The sequence below is a fragment of the Psammomys obesus genome, unplaced genomic scaffold, assembly GCF_907164565.1.
Source record: "Psammomys obesus unplaced genomic scaffold, mPsaObe1.curated_primary_1811, whole genome shotgun sequence".
NCBI classification, from domain to species: domain Eukaryota; kingdom Metazoa; phylum Chordata; class Mammalia; order Rodentia; family Muridae; genus Psammomys; species Psammomys obesus.
The window spans coordinates 287,237-307,445 of NW_026593982.1; the positions used below are offsets into that span (position 1 = coordinate 287,237).

Genomic DNA, 20,209 nt, shown 5'->3' on the forward strand with positions numbered 1-20,209 from the left:
ATAGATAGATAGATAGATAGATAGATAGATAGATAGATAGATAGATAATTTTTTTAAAAAAGGAAGATACCATTTTAGACCTAACATCCTGTGTGGTGGTTTGAATGAAAATGGCCCCCATAAGCTCATTGGGAATGGAGGTGTGGTCTTGTTGAAGGAAGTGTGTCACTGGTTTCGAATGTTCAAGCTAGGCCCCGTGCCTATCTGTCTGTCCTTTGGCTGTCTGCCAATCCACATGTAAAACTTCCTGCTCCTTCTCCAGGACTGTGTCTGCCTGCAGGCTGTCATGCTTCCTGTCATGATGATAATGGCCTAAACCTCAGAACTCTAAGCCAGCTCCAGTTAAATGTTTTCTTTTAAGAGTTGCTGTGGTCATGGTGTCTCTTCATAGCAATAAAAACCCTGACTAAGAACTAGAGAGATGGCTCAGTGGTTAAGAGCACTGGCTGCACTTCTAGAGGTCCCAGCAACCACCTATAATGTGATCCGATGCTCCCTTCTGACCTAGAGAGGTACATGCAGACAGAGCACTCATATATATAAAATAAATACACAAACAAATAAATAAATCTTAAAAAAAAAAAAAAAAAAGAAAAGGAAAGAAACCCTGACCAAGACTACTGGTTTAAATAAGTAACTGGCTGGGGAAATTACACTCATGGAAACCTAGTGGGTTGAGACAAGAGGATTCAGAGTTCAAGCCAGCCTATGTGATACACAGTAAGTCTGAGACCAGCCTAGAGTACAAAGTGAGACTCTGGTCAACAAACAAAAGAAAACAAAAAGCAAATGGAGTAGAGAGCTGCTCAGGAGTAGAGTACAGGTCAAGCTCTCTAAGTCCAGGGTCTCAGCACAAACAGGAAAAAGAAAAAGAAGACATGAAGTGATGACCAAAGTATAACAAAACAGAAATTCTTATAAACTGCTAATGAGCAAATAATCAGCTGCTGTTCCCTTAGGAAAACTCTACACTTCCCCCTCCCCCCCGGAAGCCTGCACCAGGATGCCCACTGCAGCAGTATTTGAAACAGACATCAGCACACGTAGTGGGCAAGGAAAGGAACAATGCACCAGCATGTCCACAGCAGTACTTGCATCATCAGCGCCAGCAATGTAAGCAAGGAAGGGACAAATTAACTGTGCTTTTGTCACAAAATGGACTACCGCGGTGCTTAAAGCGAATAGTAGACCTTCAAAAAGATTATACGCAGTGAGAAGGCAAGCTGTGATAGGACACAAGTTACTCAGTTTAAGAGCAAAAACCAGAAACTGGGTATGGAAGTGCTCACCCATCCTGTCAGCATGGAAACGGAGGCAGGGGGATTGTAAATTTCAGGCCAACCTGAGCTACAGAGCAAGACCCTGTCTCAAGAACAGTGAAACAGCACAGGAAAGAATGGAAAGCAATTCTATGCGTTCGTTTTAGCACTACCCTACAAAATCAGTAAAAGACTGCAAGCCGCCCAAGCTCACAGGGCCTCTGTCTTTCTCCTCTCCCGCCTCTCCTCCCCCACTTTGTTTCTTTGAAACAGGCTCTCAACGGGAAGCCTTGGTTGGCTTGGAACTTGCCCTATAGAGCAGGCTAGCCACAAACTTGCACCAGTCGTTCTAACTCTGCCTTCTATGTGCTGGGATCATAGGTGTGCACCATCACACACTGTTTTGTGCCCTTAATAGTTCATTAAAAATAGGTCTAAAGCAACTACAGGAAACTAATGCTGGTTTGTTCCTCAGCACACTCCTCCTGAAAAAGCTAACAACGTAACCTACACCTAGAATGTTTTCAGTCTTTAGACTTACTGCTTAATAAGCTCACCCTTTCTTGTTCTTTCTGAGCCCTGCGCTGTCTGGTTCAACTCAGCTATTCTGGCTCAAACTCCTCTCCATCCTGACTGATTCAATCTGGCTTCTCTCTCAGCCCCTGAATTGCTCTGCATGGCCTCAACCTAACTCCAGCAACCTGCTGTAATCTGGCTCCTTCTCATTCTGCTTTCACCTGTGTCCAGCTTGATCTTTCATTCAACCTCTCTATAAAACTCTCCTAGCAATACTGCCTCCTCTTTCTTTCTCCCTCTTTCTCTCTGCATTGCCCCTTAAATAGCTTCCATTTCTTCTCTCTGTCATGAGAGTTGAGCATATCCTACTCTGTCTAATCTTCCTCTGATTCGTTTAAAGGCGTTTGTCTGTACTCTGGCTGGACCACACAGACCTTTGGATCTGATCTCTGGCCTGAGCAGCCATGTTCCTCTCCAGAAGTCCCCTCCCTGCTCACAGTGTCAGAAGTGCTATGCAGGCTGCTGGGGACAACTGTGCCAACTCTCTCACTCAGCTGTAGACCCAATGCTACACTACTAGACAAGTCAGGCACTGGCAAAACAGCGGCAAGCCTGATATGGGGTAACCCGACCTCGTTCTGATTGGAACTGAGGCCAGCTCCACGGGTGGGAAGTCATATCTGGTATTGTAACCTGGTCAAAACCTGTGGCAGGAAGGTCATAGGCCCTTGTGGGGAAGCTACAACTGTTTTACTAAGTACACATGATGTGCTCACCAATTTTCTTTTAAAATAATGCTTATGCCCACAGGTTTGAACTGCTACCTGCTTTGGTCAAGAAGCCTATTCATGCACTGGGTGACAGTTACTGCGGAGACTCATAACTTGTCAAAGGCTGAGCATAAGAGACTGCTGAATGCTCAGCCCTAATTGTACATCTTTACCAGCATGCCTCAGAGCGGCACAGAGTGTGGGGGAGGGGCAGGAGGAATGCAAGGGCTGGGGGATGGGGTGGAGAGCTGTAACCGCTATCTGGCTGCTCTTCCAGAGGGCCTACATTTAATTCCTAGCACCTACACCATGGCTCACAACTGTCTGTTAACTCCAGTTCCAGGGGATCTGATGCCCTCTCCTGGTCTCCACTGGCACCAGGCACACAAATGGTGCACAGACATAGATGCAGGCATACACATAAAATAAAAAAGAATTAAAAAAAAAAATCTCCGCTCAGGCCCCTGAACGTGGAAGGAGAAGGGTCTCACGAGGCCCCATGCTCTCCGAGGACCTGCATGACGTCAATGCTGGGGAAGAGGGACATCATCTACAGAGCTGTGGCCACTGGCGAGCAACCCTAACAGTGAGCAACCCTCACTGAAGTCACTCACACGAGAGTGCATGCGGGAAAGCTGGGAAGAGGAAGAGAGTCCTCAGGAGTGAGGGAGGCAAGAAAGAGCACAGAGGGGTAATGGTCAAAACGCGCTACATACATGTACAAAGGCCACACTGAAACCCATAACTCTGTATGATTAATATATACTAATAAACCTTTTTAAAAAATCCGTATTCTGGTCACTTCTGAAATCGAGGCAAGTGTGAATGAAGCGGGAAATCCAATAAGAAATAGATAGGTGCTGATTACCCAACACAACGCTACCTGCTTCTCCTGGTGGTGTTTCCTCGGTCACTAGGGGTAAGCCAGAAGCAAAGAAGTCCATAATTGTTGCATAAATATCTGGTTTCAGTAAATTCCAGTCTAATTCTTCATTCTCCTATAATCATGTAGAAGAAACACATTGCATTTCCAGCCAAGTGCAAGACAAATCCAGATTCCCACCTCAGGTCTTTCAAGAATTTTTTTTTTTTTTTTTTTTTTTTTTTTCATTTTTGAGACAGAGTCTCACCGCACGGCTCTACTGACCTGGAACTGACTGTGTAGACCAGACTGACCTTGAACTCGCAGAGACCTGTGTGCCTCTGCCTCCTGCGTGCTGGGATTAAAGGTGCGCACTGCCACTCCTAGCTCACAGTATCGCTTTGGGATAGTGAACTATGCAAATTCACGCATGTGTCTGAAACTAGTCATTTGTGCCCGTGTCAAAACTGAGTACACCCCCTTTCAGAGAAGGAGCGTGCACTCCGGCATCTGACAGACACACAGGTGAGCCGTTCAGAGCATTTACTTAATTACTTCCCTGTTGATGCGATCAGCTCACCAAAGAATTAGTGAAAACATGCATAGAGGCAGCAAGTTGGCAACCTGAACTCAATACCTGGGGCCACATGGTGAGGGGAGAACTGCCTCCTGTAAGTTGTCCTCTGCTCTCCTCGTGCATGTCCGAACACAAACACACACACAGAATAACAGATGTAATTAAAAATTTTAACTTTAAGACATTTTATAAAAAATAAAATAAATTTTATTCCAGTAGCCTGGAAGCTGAAATTCTAGTCCTGCCAACCTACTGTGGGCTAGCCCTGGACAAGACTGTGTCCTGTTGTGGGCTAGCCATGGACACTGCATTGAATCTGCTGAGACTCAAGTGTTTTCTCTGAATGGATGAAGCTCCTGGATTACAGTTAAACCTGGGCCATAATTAACTGCAGCTTAAAAATGCCCTTCATTAACTTCACAAATGAAATAAACATAACCTGAGGTTTTGTTTTGTCTGCATGTATGTCTATATACCATGTGTATAGCTGGTGCCCCCTGACCTCAGGAGAGGGTACTGGATCCTCTGGAATTGGAGTAATAGATGCTTGTATGATGCCATTTGGGTGTTTGAAATCTAAACTGGGTTCTCTGCAAGGGCAGACAGTGCTTTTAACTGCTGAGCTCCATCTCCAGCCTCTCACCTGAGATTTTTCAATGCTATATGTTATTAAAAAACTTAGCATATTAAGAATGAAAATTCTAGGTTGGTCTGATGGTACGTTTGTAGTGCCAGCAACAGGGAGAGCCAAGCAATGAAGGCCACAGGCTTCAGGCCAACCTGGACTATATAGGAAGACTATGGAAAACCAAGGAAGGAAAAATTGAAAACCATAGGATAGTGAAAATCCTGGCCAGGCCATAGTGGTGCACACCTTTTATGCCAGCACTCAGGAGGCAGAGACAGCAGCTCTCTGTGAGTTCCAGGCTAGTGTGGTTTACAGAGCGAGTTCTAGGATAGCCAGGGTTATATGATGAAACCCTGTCTCAAAAACAAACAAACAAACAGAAAAACAATTCTGGGCAGTAACCTGAGCAAAAGCTAAAAACTGGCTCATCTAGTTTATACTAGATAACTGCACCTTTGTGACTGTGATGAAATCTGGTCCAAAGAAGACACTTTTCACCCCTTCGATCCGGAATAACTGCCTGTGAATACAGAAAAAGAAGAGAAAAATACGTCATGAACGAAGATAAACACATGCCAGGTGTCCCTGGCTAAAATGCCATTAACTCAAGATGGCTGTTCCCTCTTATCCGACAATCTCCTGCTTCACTCTAGGTATTTTCTCAAGAGCAATCACACACTTGCTCCTCAAAGACACACGTGAATCTGAAGGGCAGGCTCTTTTTACTGGGCCTCCACTCCCAACCTGAACATGTCCATCACCTGGACAACTGGTGAACAGGCTCTGGTACATGCAAAAAAAATGCACTACAGTGTCACGGGACAAAAGAGGGCACCACTACAAACCCACAAATGAAGACAACTCTGGAAGCCTTCCTGAAGTGAGACACACTAACGCTCATTCATTCCACACGTATCTGTCATCGCTAAGCGCCAGGTTCTAGGAGGACAAAGACAGACTGGCCTCTCCTCAGGAGATTACAGCAAAAACATTCCCTGAACAGCTCAGGGACTACAACAACAAAAGATCAGTATGCTGAGCTGAAGATAATAAACTGTACGAATACAAGAAACAGGACTGTTTGTGTGTATGTGTGTGTGTGTGTGTGTGTGTGTGTGTGTGTGTGTGTGTGTGGTGGTGGTGGTGGTGGTGGTGGTGGTAAAAAGCTGAGCCCAGGGCCTAGTCCATGCTCAATGGGAGCTCTATCACGTAGCTCTCTATATCCCTAGTGAAGTTGTGTTTCATTTTGTTTTCTCTATGTGTGTGTGTGTGTGTGTGTGTGTGTGTGTGTGTGTGCACGCATGCGTGCGCGTGTGCATGTACATGCACATTTTAAAACAGGGCCTCACTGTGTAGCCCAGGCTACCCTCAAATTTCTAGTCCTCCTATGCCACCAAGGTGCTGGGCTTATGGACATGTCACCACACTGGGCTGCACGAACTCTTTTTTGGTGTAGACATTTCAACAATACATACAAGGTTAAAGACAGGCATCACAGCCTGTCTTTAATCCCAGAACTCAAGAGATGGCAAAAGGATCAGTAGTCCCAGGCTAGCTTGAGCTACTTGAGACTCCATCTCAAAAGAGCAAAAACACCAAGAAGTTAAAATCAAATTAATTAAGAAGTTAAAATCCAAGGCTGTGCTGGTGTGCATTTCTCCAGGAACCTTCAATGAAGCATTTGCTGTTTTAATTTAGGAGGAAGGTTGTACAAATATTATCACATTGTATCACTGTCCTGCAACTTGGTTTCTTCACTTAACAGGAGCGGTTAACGCTCCTGACTGGCATGCCCAAGGCCCTAAGATTCAATCTCCAGTACTGCGAAACTCACACACTCACACACACACACACACACACACACACACACACACACACACACACAGGATGTATGGCTGTGTGTAGATGCTGGTTTTAGATTTATGTGTTTTATGTGTGTTTTGCTTGCTTGTATGCATGCATGTGCAACTAGACTAAGCTAGACTAATGAACATTTCTAAGCTAACCTTGTATGCTTGTGGGGGTGTTTCCCAAAGTTATATTCTTTAAAAAAAAAATCAGTATGGAGCTATGAAATCAATTAAATAGTAAAGAGGACTTTGTTATGTTTAATAAAACTAAACTAAATAACAAAAAGAAGTATTAAAATATGAGAATGCCTATCTCCTATTGTTATTTTTTGAATAATTATTTTATTTATTTATTGGTTGGGTCTGTGTGTATGTGTGTGTTTTGGTTGTTTATTTTGTTTTGAGGCAGGGTTTCTCTGTATAGTCCTGGCTGTTTTGGAAATTGAGCTGTAAACCAGGCTGGCCTCAAATTCAGAGATCCACCTACGTCTGCCTCCTGAGTGTTGGGAATTAAAGAAGTGTGCCACCATGCCTGGCTTTTATTTGTATTTGAGTGTATGCATGTCTGAGTGGATGCACATGCGTGCAGTGTCTGAAGAGGCCAGAAGAGGGCACTGGATCCTTGGAGATGGAGTGAGTCCTGGAAATTTGAACTCGAAATTCTCTGCAAGAGCAGCAAGTGCTCTTAAGCACCCCCCCCCCATTACCTGTTGTACAAGTGCAAATGGTGGAAATACCCATCAAACATCTGTCTTATGCACACACACAGGTATATGCACTGAGTTATAACATACACATTTCTTACTGTTGTTTGTATCAACAGCATGAAAAATAAATGCTCTACAGTGCATTCTGAGAAATGGCATGTTTAAGTCAGAAAAATTACGCACATCTATCAACTAGAAATCTGACAAATTATATCTGAGCTTCACTTTCACCTGCCCTCAATGCGGTCTACAGGGCACAGGCCATGCACAGGAGGGAACCTATGCTGACTTTGTCATGTGCTCAGCAAGTAGCATCACCACAGAAATGTCATGTGTTATTAGGGTGCGACTCGGGCAGAACACATATGTAGCATGTACAAGGCTCTGAATGCAGTCAGTCACCTTCGCCACATAAAGAGAAACAAGAAAGGGCGGGTGGGAGGGAGGGGAGAGGGGAGAAAACAGAAAGCAAGCTCGGCGGACACTGAGTCTTGTACCTCCGTACGAACGCCTTCCCTGTGTCGCAGAGGCTTGGCATGTGTTACCACTCGGACATAAAACTTGTCTCTCGTGAATTTAGGAACTGTCCTCACTGATATTAAAAGGTCACATCACATCTGACGACTGTAATCATTTATGGTTCCAAGTGAGAATCTAGAACCTTAGCTACCCTTTCTTACGAAGTTAAAGAAGCACCTTTTCCGGGTCCTTGAAAATCAGAGTTTAAGCTGGATGTGGCAGCACACATCTGTAATCCCAACACCAAGGAAGCAGAGGCCCTGGACGCTCAAGGCCAACTCCTGTCACACAGCGAGTCTGTGACCAGCCTAGGCTTCAAGAGATACCAACCTCAAAACATTATGAAAAATGCTGGGGAAAATGGCTCAGTGGATAAAGCCAATGGCACACAAGCATGGGGAGCTGAGTTCAGATTCCTAGGCGACATGTAAAAAGCGGGGCCTGCAGTATGCAGCGGTCACCCCAGCGCTTCAGAGGCAGAGGCAGAAGGAGCCCTGCGACCTTCTGGCCAGCTGGTCTAGCTGAAGAAGTGAGCAGCAGGTTCAGTGAGAGTCCTTGTCTAAAGAACAAGATAGACAGTGGCAGAGGACCCTCAAGGTCGACCTCTGGCCTTTGTGTATGCACACTCACACATTCACACATATTCAAACTCCCCCCAGCCCCCCACCCGACATATATGCATACAATTTTTTAACATTTAGAGTTTTAAAGATTTGGATCAAAAATTTATCAAAATTACTCATTTGGTGAACTTTTCTTAATTAAAAAAAAATTATAAAATAAAAATTAGAAGTATTTTACAGCATTCATACTAGAGCTGTGGATACACTCCCCAGGAGAAAGAAAGCCTTTGCAATCTCAACTCTTCTAAAATCAGCCCTGCCCGTAAAAGGTCCCAGCTCTGCAAGGCTGCCTGAACCACAGGGGTTGCTTTGCTTCCTGGTAAAAGCCAGCAGAAACAGTACCTGGCCAGGGGGGAGCACAAAGCCGCAGCTGGCGTGGGGAAATCCATGGTCCTTGTCTCAAGAACTGGCTTTCCTGGTATAAACTTTAGGCTGTTGGGATTTGGGGTGTCTTGTGTTTGAATAAACATGAATCGTACTGAAAAAGAGAAAGCGTGTTATGCTAGAAAAAAATAGTTATGGACAATGAAGTGCTCTTTTTTCTAAAGATTTATTTATTTTTCTTTTCTATTTTGTATGCATGAATGTTCTGCCTGCCCTTGTGTGCTGCAGAGCCAGCAGACCCTATAGGATGTAGTCACAGATGGCTGTACGCTACCACGTAGATGCTGGGAATCAAACCTAGCCCTCTGCAAGAGAAGTAAGTGCTCGAACCACTGAGCCATCTTTGTAGCTCCCTGAAGAGCTCATTTTAGAGAAACACAAGTAAGAAAAATTAGGGAAAGAAAAAAAAGATGCACAAGCTTAATTTTCCAATCTGACAGGAGAGATCCTAAAATGTTAAAAATCTTTGAACTTTGATGCTGAAGCATTTCATTAAAATGCCTGTGCTCCTCCAAACTTATTACAGGTAATAAGTTTTGAAAGAAAAATTTAAGGAAAACTGCCACTACTTTCTATTCTGAACCAGTCATTTTTTTGTAGGTTTGCTTGTTTGTTTGAGCAGGGACTCCTATCTAGCCTTGGCTGGCCTGGAGCTCACTATGAGGACCAGAGATCTGCCTGCCTCTGCCTACAGAGTGCTGGGATTAAGTGCGCCCAAGCCTGGCTTCATTTTTGGTTGTCTTAATAATTTACTGGGAACTAAGGTCACCATACACATTATACACAGTACACACCATACTCAACCTGAAGGTTTAACTCTCCCTTTACCCTACTCAATATGCTGAGTTATCCAGGTCTACAGAAAAGAGGTTTTAGAAATTCCCAAGGGTGAAATAATATATGTAAAAACAAAGACATCAGAACAAAATCTATTTGAAAGCTAGAATCAGGCAGATGTAGCAGCTCAGTGCCTGCAGCCCCGGCTCAGGAAGCTGAGGACCAGAACCATGAGTTCATGACAATCTCAGCTACAATGGCAACTTCCGGGCCAGCCTTGGGAACTTAGCAAGATCCTCTTAAAAACATCAGACCAAACTGAACAACCCATACAATCTATTTACACTGGGGGAGAAAAATTAAGAAAAATATGGTATTTTCCCCTCTGGAGAGTGAAGCTACAGGGGTCCCTACACAACACAGATAGAAACTGAAAGTCACTGTCAAAGACTGAAATCTGTGGGTGTCCAACTGGAAAAGGCAAGAACACCACAAACTGCAGCCCCACAAAATTTAACCAATTGAAGTGGCCTGTTGTACTGAGTTCTCGCTGTTTACATCTTAGGCCTTCTGTCATTCAAGGGACCATGCAGGCCATAGACACCCATTCCTTATCTCCACTCTGCAGGAAGACCTCTTCATGGTTTAACTCATACCCTTAGCCACTCTTCCTCAGCCCAGAACATGGCCACAGGAAGTTGTGCGAGGCTGCGTGACCACATCAAGCCAGGCACGCCACCCCTTCTCCAAGCTTCCCCAACTACACTGCAATGCTCACATTTCAAATTACACTCAAAATCAGAGGCTAGAAGGTTTGGATAAAAGCCAGGAATTTAGTTATACAGATATTCCTATAGAAATAAAGAAAGTAGCACCTTAAAAGACACATGGGTCGGGTCTTCCAAACTCAAACCACTTGTAACTTCTTTTTTTTTTTTTTTTTTTAAGTAGTATTTCATTTTAGAAATCATTACTGGGCAACTCATGTTCTAAAAATATGTTTATAAGACATAGAGATTTTACAGGTCTACAGATCATATGTCCCCTGACTAATTATAGTGAAGTATGGTTTCACCACAGAAGGAAAAATGGACAGGAAATCACTGGGTGCTTTTTATAAGCCTCTGAACAGAAAATTGACAAATTCAGCCAGGCATGGTGGCACACACCTTTCATCCCAGCACTCAGGAAGGCAGAGGCCAGCCTGGTCTACAAAGCAAGTCCAGGACAGCCAAGGCTACACAGAAAATCCCTGCCTCTGAAAATTTTTAAAGAAAACTTAAAAACTTTGTCTTTTATGACTATTAACTCAAGCAGTGTTCCATGGGTTTTCACAACGCAAGTTTTCTCTGAAGAGGTGGAACTGTACCTGTGTTACCCAAGGGTGCACGCGGCAGGAAAAATGGTCTTCGTACATACTGGTGCAGAGGTTGTTTCTTAAAGGTGTGTGGAGTCACTCGAGAGAACCTACATTGAAAACAAACAATGAATACCATGGTAAGGAATCAGATCTGTTTTGTTTTTTTGAAACCAGGTCTCACTCCATAAACCAGGTGGCCTCCTGGAATTGTGTGATACTGTTGCCTCTGTTCCCCTAGTTCTGCAATCACAGACCTAAGTGCCACACCCAGCAAGCAATATGATCTTTTAAAGTCAATTTATACTTCTCTTGTTTATGTAAAACTGCTAAGATTTAAATGTAACCAGCAATAAAAAGAATTAGAGAGTTAGCGGTGCATTTTCTATCTGCAACATTATTTCTACTTTAGCAAATATATAAACAATTAAAAAGGGAGGTAAAGGCCTGGAGGGAGGGCTCAGCAGTTAAGTGCACTTGTTGCTCTTGTAGAGGGTCTGAGTTTGGTTCCCAGAACCTGCACGGTAGCTCATAATTGTCTACAACTCCAGTGCCAAGGGATCCCAAGACCTCTTCTGACATTCTTAGGCATTAGGCTTGCATGCGGCACACATACATACATGCAGGCAAAACACTCATCTATAAAATAAAAACACTGGTAAAAACACATGGAAAACCATTTGGCTGTTAAGTGGAAATACACACTAATATTCAGGCAACCAAAACAGAAATGTGCAAAGTGATATAAATCTGCAGCCTCATACCCTCAACCACAAAATGGCTTTTTACTTTTAATTCTCCTTGTCCTCCTCTTCTTCCTCCTTCAGGTTTTTTAAGACTGGGTTTCTCTGTGTAGCTTTGACTATCCTGGAACTCCCTCTGTAGACCAGGCTGGTCTCAAACTCACAGTGATCCACTGGCCTTTGCCTTCTGATGAAGACACGAGGCCACCACTGCTGGCTTACTATTTTTTAAACGTTTAAAAGCTAAGTAACAGAGTCACAGCTTAGGCTGCAAACAGCCTAAGCAAAGTGCATACAATGAAAGATTTCCCTTTCAGCCTTCTACCACCATCACCTGGGGAGAACTACAGTACTTGTTTCAGGGAGTAAAGACTGTAGCGCAGCTCAGCAGTCATACAGTGCTTGCCTAGCATTTGCAAAGTCCTCAGTTTGAGAGTTCCAGATTGGGGGCGAGGGAGAAAAATTTAAAAAAAGGACAGAATGAGCATTCCTGGGCAAAAATCTGAAACGTTCTAAGCTTCAACCCATCCCACACCTGACCTCATGTATGGGGGCCTGCCAAAGCCCACTAAAAACAATGTGCACAATTTCCATTATGGGAAAGGGAGAAAGAAGATCATGAAAAAAAAAAAAAAAAATGAATCTTGTGTTTACCCTTCAGTTCTACCCCCGAGGTATCCCAGTAAGTACAAGTGTCTCAAAACCTAAGTCAGAAACTCCACTGGATGAAATATTTAGGATAAAGGACACTCACTTCATTCCAACACAAGTCTAAAGTCTAACAGAACACAAACGATTGCCTCTTCTCTGCTAGAGTGGCCAACAAGCTATACACTTGACGGGAAACATTACCCAGGGCTGGAACCTCATCCCACTCTAAGTAAGGGAAGCGCTGAATGGCTGTTTTCAACGCTTCATCAAAGTAAACCCAAAGGGAACTTTGAAATTAACTGCTACTAGAAAAGGAAATAAAAGTACAATTCAGTAGTGAAAAACATTAGAGCTTGGACTTGACTTTTTTTTTTTTTTTTTTTTGAGAGGGTCTTACTGTGTAGCCCAGGATGCCTAGAATTTGCTTTGTATATCAGGCTAGCCTTGAACTCACAGCTATCTATCTGCCTTAAGTGTTTATTTTAAATTGTCCTCCAAGACCCTTTGTCGAGAAAAGAACAGCAGAAGAGCAAAACAGCACAAGAGTAAAACACCATACCTTTGAGACCAGGAAAGCAAACTGTGGGAGTAAGAACAGTGTCGCTGAACACACCTGGGAAGTCAACCATTCCCAGGCACCTTCCCAAAGTACAAGACTCAGCTACTGCTTAATCCCACGATACAAAAAATGCCTGTGATGGAAATGACTAATGAAATGCCGTACCCAGAAGACGCTCCAGCCTGGAGCTCCTGTGTCCACCAGAATCCCCAGCTAACTGTCTTTGTTCCTGGAGCCTCCCCGGCCTGGCCTGGTAGACTGTGTGTCGGCTTTGGTGCTCCAGCCTCTTGCTGCTTGCTGTCTTCTGTCTTTACAGTTTGCTGTATAGCACTCATTTGAAACAAAAGCCATGCATTCTAGATCATTCTCCCTTAGGAACACCTTTCAATTCATGGACACACCACGCCACACAGTACATGCTGTCACTATACAGTAACCAGTAACTTCGCATTAATTGAATGGAATGAATACTCCAGGATTTAGAAACACCCTGGTATTAAAGTACGGCTGTTCCTTCAACCTGGGAAAAAGCAGCAGAGTGGATAAATTAGAAGTTTACACTGGCAGGAAGGTTTGAAGTCTAAACGATCCTGAGCAAAGTAATTCGAGGAAAGTCATCGAAAGCAGAGGGCAACCCACAAAATCCTTCTGTTAATCTATTTTCATGAAATGCATTTAGCAGTTTTAAAAAGGGGTAGGGAGTTGGTTGTCTCATAAATAGCCCATGCTGGCCTGGAACTCCTGATCTTCCTGCCTTCACCTCTCAAGTGCTGCTGGGATGACAGGTGTGGGTTCCCACGCCCGGCTCATAAAATGCATATGAAACTTCAAGCATTCTGTTAGGCCCTTTTCCACAGGAGTCACCTGCAGGTCTGACAGATGTCTGAGGGAGTGGCTCTGAAAGAGGAACAGCACTCGGGGGCACAAGCCTGGGCAATGGGTTCCCTCGAGTCGGTTCCCTCCAGAGCCGTGACCTTGGACGTGCCTTCCGGGAAGGGGAAGGAACCGACCCCCAGGAACGTTCTTCCCTTCGGAGCGCATCTCCACGGGACCTACAAGGGGTTGGACTTCCGTGGAGGGTGGCCGGCCTCGGAAGCCAGGACAAGGCTCCGTCAACGCCAGCACCCTCCTTATGAGAGGGAGGCGACAGGGAACCGCTGGCCCGGGCGCTGACACCTACCGCCTGCACAGCCGGGCTACACCCGCCACAGCTCCCCACGCCCGCTCGGCCGCCGCCATCACTTCAGTGCCAGTGCGCTTGCGCGAACACGCCTCCTTCCAATTCCTACGCAGATTCAGGCCTCAGGAAGAGGACGGTCACGGGAAGTGGGTCCCCTACAGGTCGAGGGTGGTGCTGCGGGTGGCCGTCTTCCCCGCCCCCCCTTCTTCACTGTAAATAGATCCTCCCCTCACTTAAAATATCCTTTCCCCCTACTACCCCCAGTTTTTCCACACCTCCCCTCCGGATCTACCCTCTGTCTTTCATTAGAAAGCAAAGAGCCAACCAGGCCCGGTGGCTCAAACCTTTAATCCCAGCACTCAGGGAGGCAGAGGCAGGCTGATTGCTGAGAGTTCCAGTCCAGCCAAGGCCACACAAAGAAACCCTGTCTGGAAAAAAACAAATATAGACAGACAGACAGAGAGATATAGAGATAGATAGAGATATATCAATCATAATACAATATGATACGATTAACACAAAAAGCCAACACAACAGGTCAAAACAAACGGGACAAAACGAACAGAAGAAAAGGCACAAAAAACATATAAATGCAGAGACCTGCTTGTTTACACACTCAAGAATTCTATAAAATTGGAAGCCTATATGCAAAGGACACATAGGGCAAAAAGGGGAAAAGAGGAAAAGAGAGAAATACATACATACATATACATGTGTGTATGTACGTGTATACATATCGATATATAATGTTGCTGAGAGGTGGTGGTGCATGCCTTTTATCCTAGCACAAGGTAGGCAGAGGCAAACAGCTTTCTGTGAGTTTGATGCCAGCCTGGTTGACAAAATGACTTCCAATACAGTCAGGGCTACACAGAGAAATCCTGTCTCAAAAAACAAAACAATATACATATAAGTGTGTGTGTGTGTGTGTGTGTGTGTGTGTGTGTGTGTAAATGATATAAAAAACAAAGAGTGTAATAAAATATACACACAAGACCTAACTTAACATGAGACAAGGAACCTTCAAAGAGGTGGCTGAGCTTGTTCTCTGTTGCCCATCTTCAGCTTAGGCATAGGAATAGTTTGTGTCCCCAGTAGGAGTGCCCTTGGAGAAAACTAGATTTCCATTTGCAAGTGGTTATCAATTGGAGAGAGCTTCTGGGTTAGGGGTGGGGCATGTGTCCACTTTCTCCTTTCAGCTCTAGGATCCTAATGCAGACCCTTGCAGGCTCTGAGCATGTTGCCTCCATCTTTTGTGAATCCATGTGTGCATAGATCCTGTTAATTTAGATGGCTTTGTTTTCTTGGTGTTCTCCATTCCCTCTGGCTCTTATACTCTTTCTGCCTTGTGGGTCCCCTGAGCCCTGAGGGGAGGGAGTTGATAGAGACATCCTGTTTAGGGCTGAGTGTTCCAAGGTCTCTTATTCTCTGCGTACTGTTTGGCTGTTAGCAGAAGGACATTAGAGTCACTTTATTGCTAATGTAGTACAATAGCAGTTCTTGGTTTCACCCTGGCCCCTGGGCTGTCTAGTGTCAGATTCTTAGTCACCCAAGCAGCGTCAGGTGCGGATGTGATCACCTGGCGTGGGCCTTAGGTGAAGCAGATGTTGGCTGGTTGCTCCCACAAGCTTTGTGCCACCATTGCACTAGCACATCTGGTAGGCAGGCCACCATCGTAGATCAAAGGTTTTTAGCTGGGTTGCTGTTTCCATTTCTCCTTTGGTAGTGTGCTAAATACCTTCCTATACCAAAGGTGCTCGTCTGTAGGGGCGAAGACTCTAAGTAGGCACCAACTTGACGTCTCCATGTTCAATGAGTTGTGTGGGTGTTGTTTTCAGCAACAGAGACTTACCATCAGTTTGTGGAGAGCATCCTACAGTCTTGGCAATAGCCTGGGTGGCTTGAGGGTTCCTATGGTACCACAAGTGTCCAAAAACTCAATTAGATGTAACCCATTCTAGGTACTGGAAACTTCATTTGATGACAAGAGATGTCATTTCATGTCCAGTTGGAGCTCTCTTCTCTCATTATTTGGTGATTTAATTTAGATTGCCTTCATATATTTATATATTTTAAGAAACTTCTACTGTATTAGGTTTCCATACTACCCCTTAATTTTAACTGTCTCTTCCTGTATTCCCTCCCTCATCTTCCCCTCCCCACTTGAGTATCCTGTTCCACAGACCCCTGCCTCTGCCTCACTAGTCCTGAGACTAAAGGCCTGTGTCTTCATGCCATGCAAGAGCATTGATATTTATACTTAGTGTCTATAATGTCACACATACTTTATTGCTCAAATTATTCTAGCTTTAAGCTCAGAAGTTCTTTCAGGATAGCTCTTGGAACCCTATGATATCTTTGTTACTGTCTGTCACTAGTGGAAGGTGCTTCTCTGGTCATCTTGTACTTGAGGCCCTAGAATCCACACTTCTCCTGGGAGACCTGACTCCTTTGAGAATGGTGTCTAGAATCCAACACATTGGAGAGAGCTCAGTTGGTAAAGTGCTTGCCACAGGAAGGACCTGAGTTTGGATACCCAGCACCCATGTCAAAAATCAGGGTCACCTGTAACCCCAGTGGAGACAATAGGATCTTGCTGAATTGGTGACTTTCTCGTGTCTCAAACAATATGGTGGACAATTATAGAAGACACCCTACATCGACCTCTGTCCTCCCAACTAAGCATGGTGCCCATGTGCTCCTTGTTCACCCCTTCTGTTCCTCCTTCCACTCTCCCTGCAAATGTGAAGGAGGGAGTTCAGATCCCCAAAGCCCATGTAAGTGCCATGGGTGAGGCAGCTCACCAGCAGTTCCGGCTGTGAACCCCCAAGCAAGCTGGCTAGCCATATCAGGCGGCCCTGGGCTTGACTGAGAGACCTTGCCACAGGGAACAAAGTAGAAAACCAACAGGGTGATTCCCACTGTGGTCTCTACACACAAGTGTGTGACATACACACACACACACAGAGAGAGAGCTGGGGGAATCCTCATCCCATCTGGTAAATACTTTAGCACCCTCAGAGTTGTTTATGTGTTTTATCTTCATGAGTGCCAGTGCATGCAGTGACCAAAGAGGCTGAAGGAGACAGTGTCTCCCATGTGAGTTACAGATGGTTGTGAGCTCCCATGCTGGTGCTGGACATGAGTCCAGGGCCTCTCCGAGAGCAGTTAGTGCTCGCCTACTGAGCCATCGCTCCAGCCCCAGATCCCCAGGTTTTGAGGACTCAGACACAAGCATTTTGGGTCAACTATGAAACAACTCCATTAAGCCAATTTAAGTCTAATCACTTTCCCACAGAATGCATGTTTTGCTATCACCATTGTTTCCTTTGAGATATAATCTTTCCCACATACAGTGGAGATTTATCAGTCAGCTTTTGGTTCATTGTAAATTTTACAAATGATGTGGTGTCACCCATTCCTAACTCCAGCACAAAGTAGGCTGAGGCAGGAGGCTCACCTATGAATTTGAGTCCAACTAGTACTATGGTGGTGTAAGATCCCGTCTCAATTCTTTTTTTTTAATTTTAATGCTCAGTTGCCTGCTTTTTGATCACTCGCTTCAGGCCACAGAGGAAGAGGACCCAGGCAGTCCTGATGAGACTTATCAAGCTACGGGCAGATGGCAACAGAGGAAAACTCTCCCTTTCAGTGGACTAGGGGAAGTAGATAGGGAGGAAGTGGGAGGGTGGGTGGGGCTGGAAGGAATTGAGAGAGGGGTTTCAGTCGGGATATATAATAAATACATTGTGAAAAAAAATTGAAATTAAAAAAATATTCTACCTTCTTCCATTGTGTTCTTCTGTAACCCCTAGTCTTTTTTCTTTTTGTTTTGAGACAGGGTTTCTATGTATGGCCCTGGCTGTCCTGGAACTCAGTTTGTAGACCGAGCTAGCCTCAAAACCAGAGATCTGGCTGCTGCTGCCTCCAGAGTGGTGGGATTAATGGCATGTACCCCTATTCTTAATAAATTCAAATATCCCAAGTTGAAATTTGTATTTAAATTTTGTCATGGTTTCACTCTTCCATCAACTTCTTATATATAGTTTTAGCTACTTTGATCTTGAAATAGTTCTAACATTCACTATAAACCGAATAAAAGCTGATAGCTTCTACTTAATTTTTGCTTACTTTATAAAGAAAATTGTGAACATTTTCCTCAGATAATCTTTCTCTTGAGTGAAAAATGTCCTTAGGACAAAAAGCCTAGTCTCCAAACAGGATAAGGCATGGAATGTGGTACTTAGGTCTGGTAGAAGTGTGGGATACATCAGCTCTGATTTCAGGAACGATCCACTAAAGACTGGTGCTGTGTGCTGAGGAAACCGTCCAGCCTCTGGCCTAAGCTTGTATGAGAGCACATCAAGGAGCTGCCTTCTCTTCTTCCACATCTACATGGGAACTGCCGCCCAGTGCTCACTACGACAATCTAGGGTGAACTCAAGGAAAAACATCAAGAGTCTAGAGCAATTCTGCCAGCGGCTTTTCCTAGGCTCCTCCCACTGGCAGTCCTGCCCAACACCTCCATAGAAAGCTCAGTGGGAGTCTGTCTTCCCTAGAGCACCTGCAGAGTCTCAGGGAAGAAAGCAGTGTTGGCAGCTGCTGAAACCTTAAAGTGCAAACCCCTTAAGAACTAGTTTGTTTTATTTATTTTTGTTTCTTTTTTCTTTTTTGGAAACAGCGCTTCTGTGTGTGTAGAAGTACTGGACTTGTTTTGTAGACCAGGCTGACCTGTAACACACAGAGATCTGCCTGCTTCTGCTTCCCTTAGTCCTTAGATTAAAGGCATGCTCCACTGCCGGGAGCCAAAGCTATCTACGGAAGCCAAAGTCAAAGCTATCTAGTGGAGACAAAGGTATCTGCTGAAGCCAAAGCCAAGTAGAGAGCAAAGGTCATTTAGTGGAGACCTAAAGCTATGTAGTGAAAGAGTTATCTAAGACCCTAAATCATGGGTGATAGATTGTGAGGACATCCTTTGTGAGAGCATCCATAAGATATCTTTAGAAACCATCCTTATGGTATCTTGCAGGTACAATATGTAACCCATGAAAGCACTCTTCCTATTTCCTGCAGCAGTAGATTAACCTTCCCCCTTTCCTGTCTTCTCCCTATATAAGTTGGGTAAAAATTTCTAATAAATGGAAGCCTTGATCAGATGAACAGACTTGGCTTTCATTCCTGCGTCTCTTGTCCCTGTCCCCCCCTCCCCCTCCATTCCTTCCAATCTCTCCACCTTAGGAACCCGTTGAAGCCCCGCGGGTCGGGGCACACCACCACCTCCTAGCAACACTTAAGGACTTTTAAATCAGCTGGCTCATGCCTTTCATACCAGCATTTGGGAGGCAGAGGCAGGTGTATATCTGTGAGTTTGAGGCCAGCCTGGTCTACAAATCGAGTCCAGGATAGCCAGGGCTTGATACATGACAGGGGTCCTGTCTCGAAAGCACTGGACCCCTCCCCCACCAAAAAAAAACACGTTTAAATCATAGAATTAGCTAAGTGTGGTGGCACATGGCTTTAATCCCAGGCAGAAATGGGCAGAGCTCTGTGAGTTTGGGGCAAGCCTCATCTACATGGAACTGTCTAAATAATAAAAATGTTACCAGGTGGAGGTTTCTATTTAGATGGTAATATAATGAAAATGTGGGCAACTTTGCTTTCATTCATGCACATTACTCTGTGGGGCCATCCATCTGCCAATACCCTTTCTCTTGGAATCTGCCAACACCAGTCCTCCTGAAATCCTGCTAAGTCAGGCACAGGAAAGCTCAAATACCACCCTGTTTGCCTCAAAGTTGGAAATAGCAGACAGGGAGTTTGAAATGTCCGGGGTTCATTTCCTTGTAGGTTTCTCTATGTCAACACTGGCTTCTCCTCAGGCATATTAGAATCTTCTGCAGGCTCTGTGCTGGTGAAAGGTGTCTAGGGACCCTTTCATTCCTAGAAGATCCCACTTAAGAAAAAACACACCACTTCATCTCTAAATTAGGTTCATTTTAATAAAGAGTATAGGAGTTTACAACCCAAACAATTATCCATAAAAACTGTCAGATACATAAGATAAATCACACCCAGAGTGAACAACAAGAATCCAACAGCCTGCAATCAGAGGTATTACAATAACTACTAGGAATGACCTTCTGGTTTCCCTCCAAGATTGTTTGAATGCTAAGGATTCCGAGGCCTGCTGACCTCAGCACTCCGTCCAGGCTGCTTAGAGCTTCTCACTCAGTCAGTTCCAAATACT

The 20,209-nt window shown here is 44.6% G+C and overlaps 1 protein-coding gene across 2 annotated transcripts in view; it reads right to left on the reverse strand.

Moving 5' to 3' along the window:
• Nfu1 (NFU1 iron-sulfur cluster scaffold) overlaps window positions 1-14,058 on the reverse strand; it is a 24,403-nt gene extending 10,345 nt beyond the window's left edge. The window contains exons 1-5 of one of the 2 annotated variants that reach the window (XM_055617644.1): window positions 13,963-14,058; window positions 10,842-10,939; window positions 8,654-8,789; window positions 5,066-5,132; window positions 3,429-3,543 (exon numbers count right to left, since the gene is read on the reverse strand). In XM_055617644.1, coding sequence (XP_055473619.1) covers window positions 3,429-3,543; window positions 5,066-5,132; window positions 8,654-8,789; window positions 10,842-10,939; window positions 13,963-14,021 — 475 coding nt within the window. In that variant the 5' untranslated portion in view covers window positions 14,022-14,058. Of the gene's footprint in view, window positions 1-3,428; window positions 3,544-5,065; window positions 5,133-8,653; window positions 8,790-10,841; window positions 10,940-13,646; window positions 13,831-13,962 lie in introns of those variants that run through there. The other variant, XM_055617645.1, reaches the window with a different exon arrangement.
• Window positions 14,059-20,209: the final 6,151 nt, after the last annotated feature.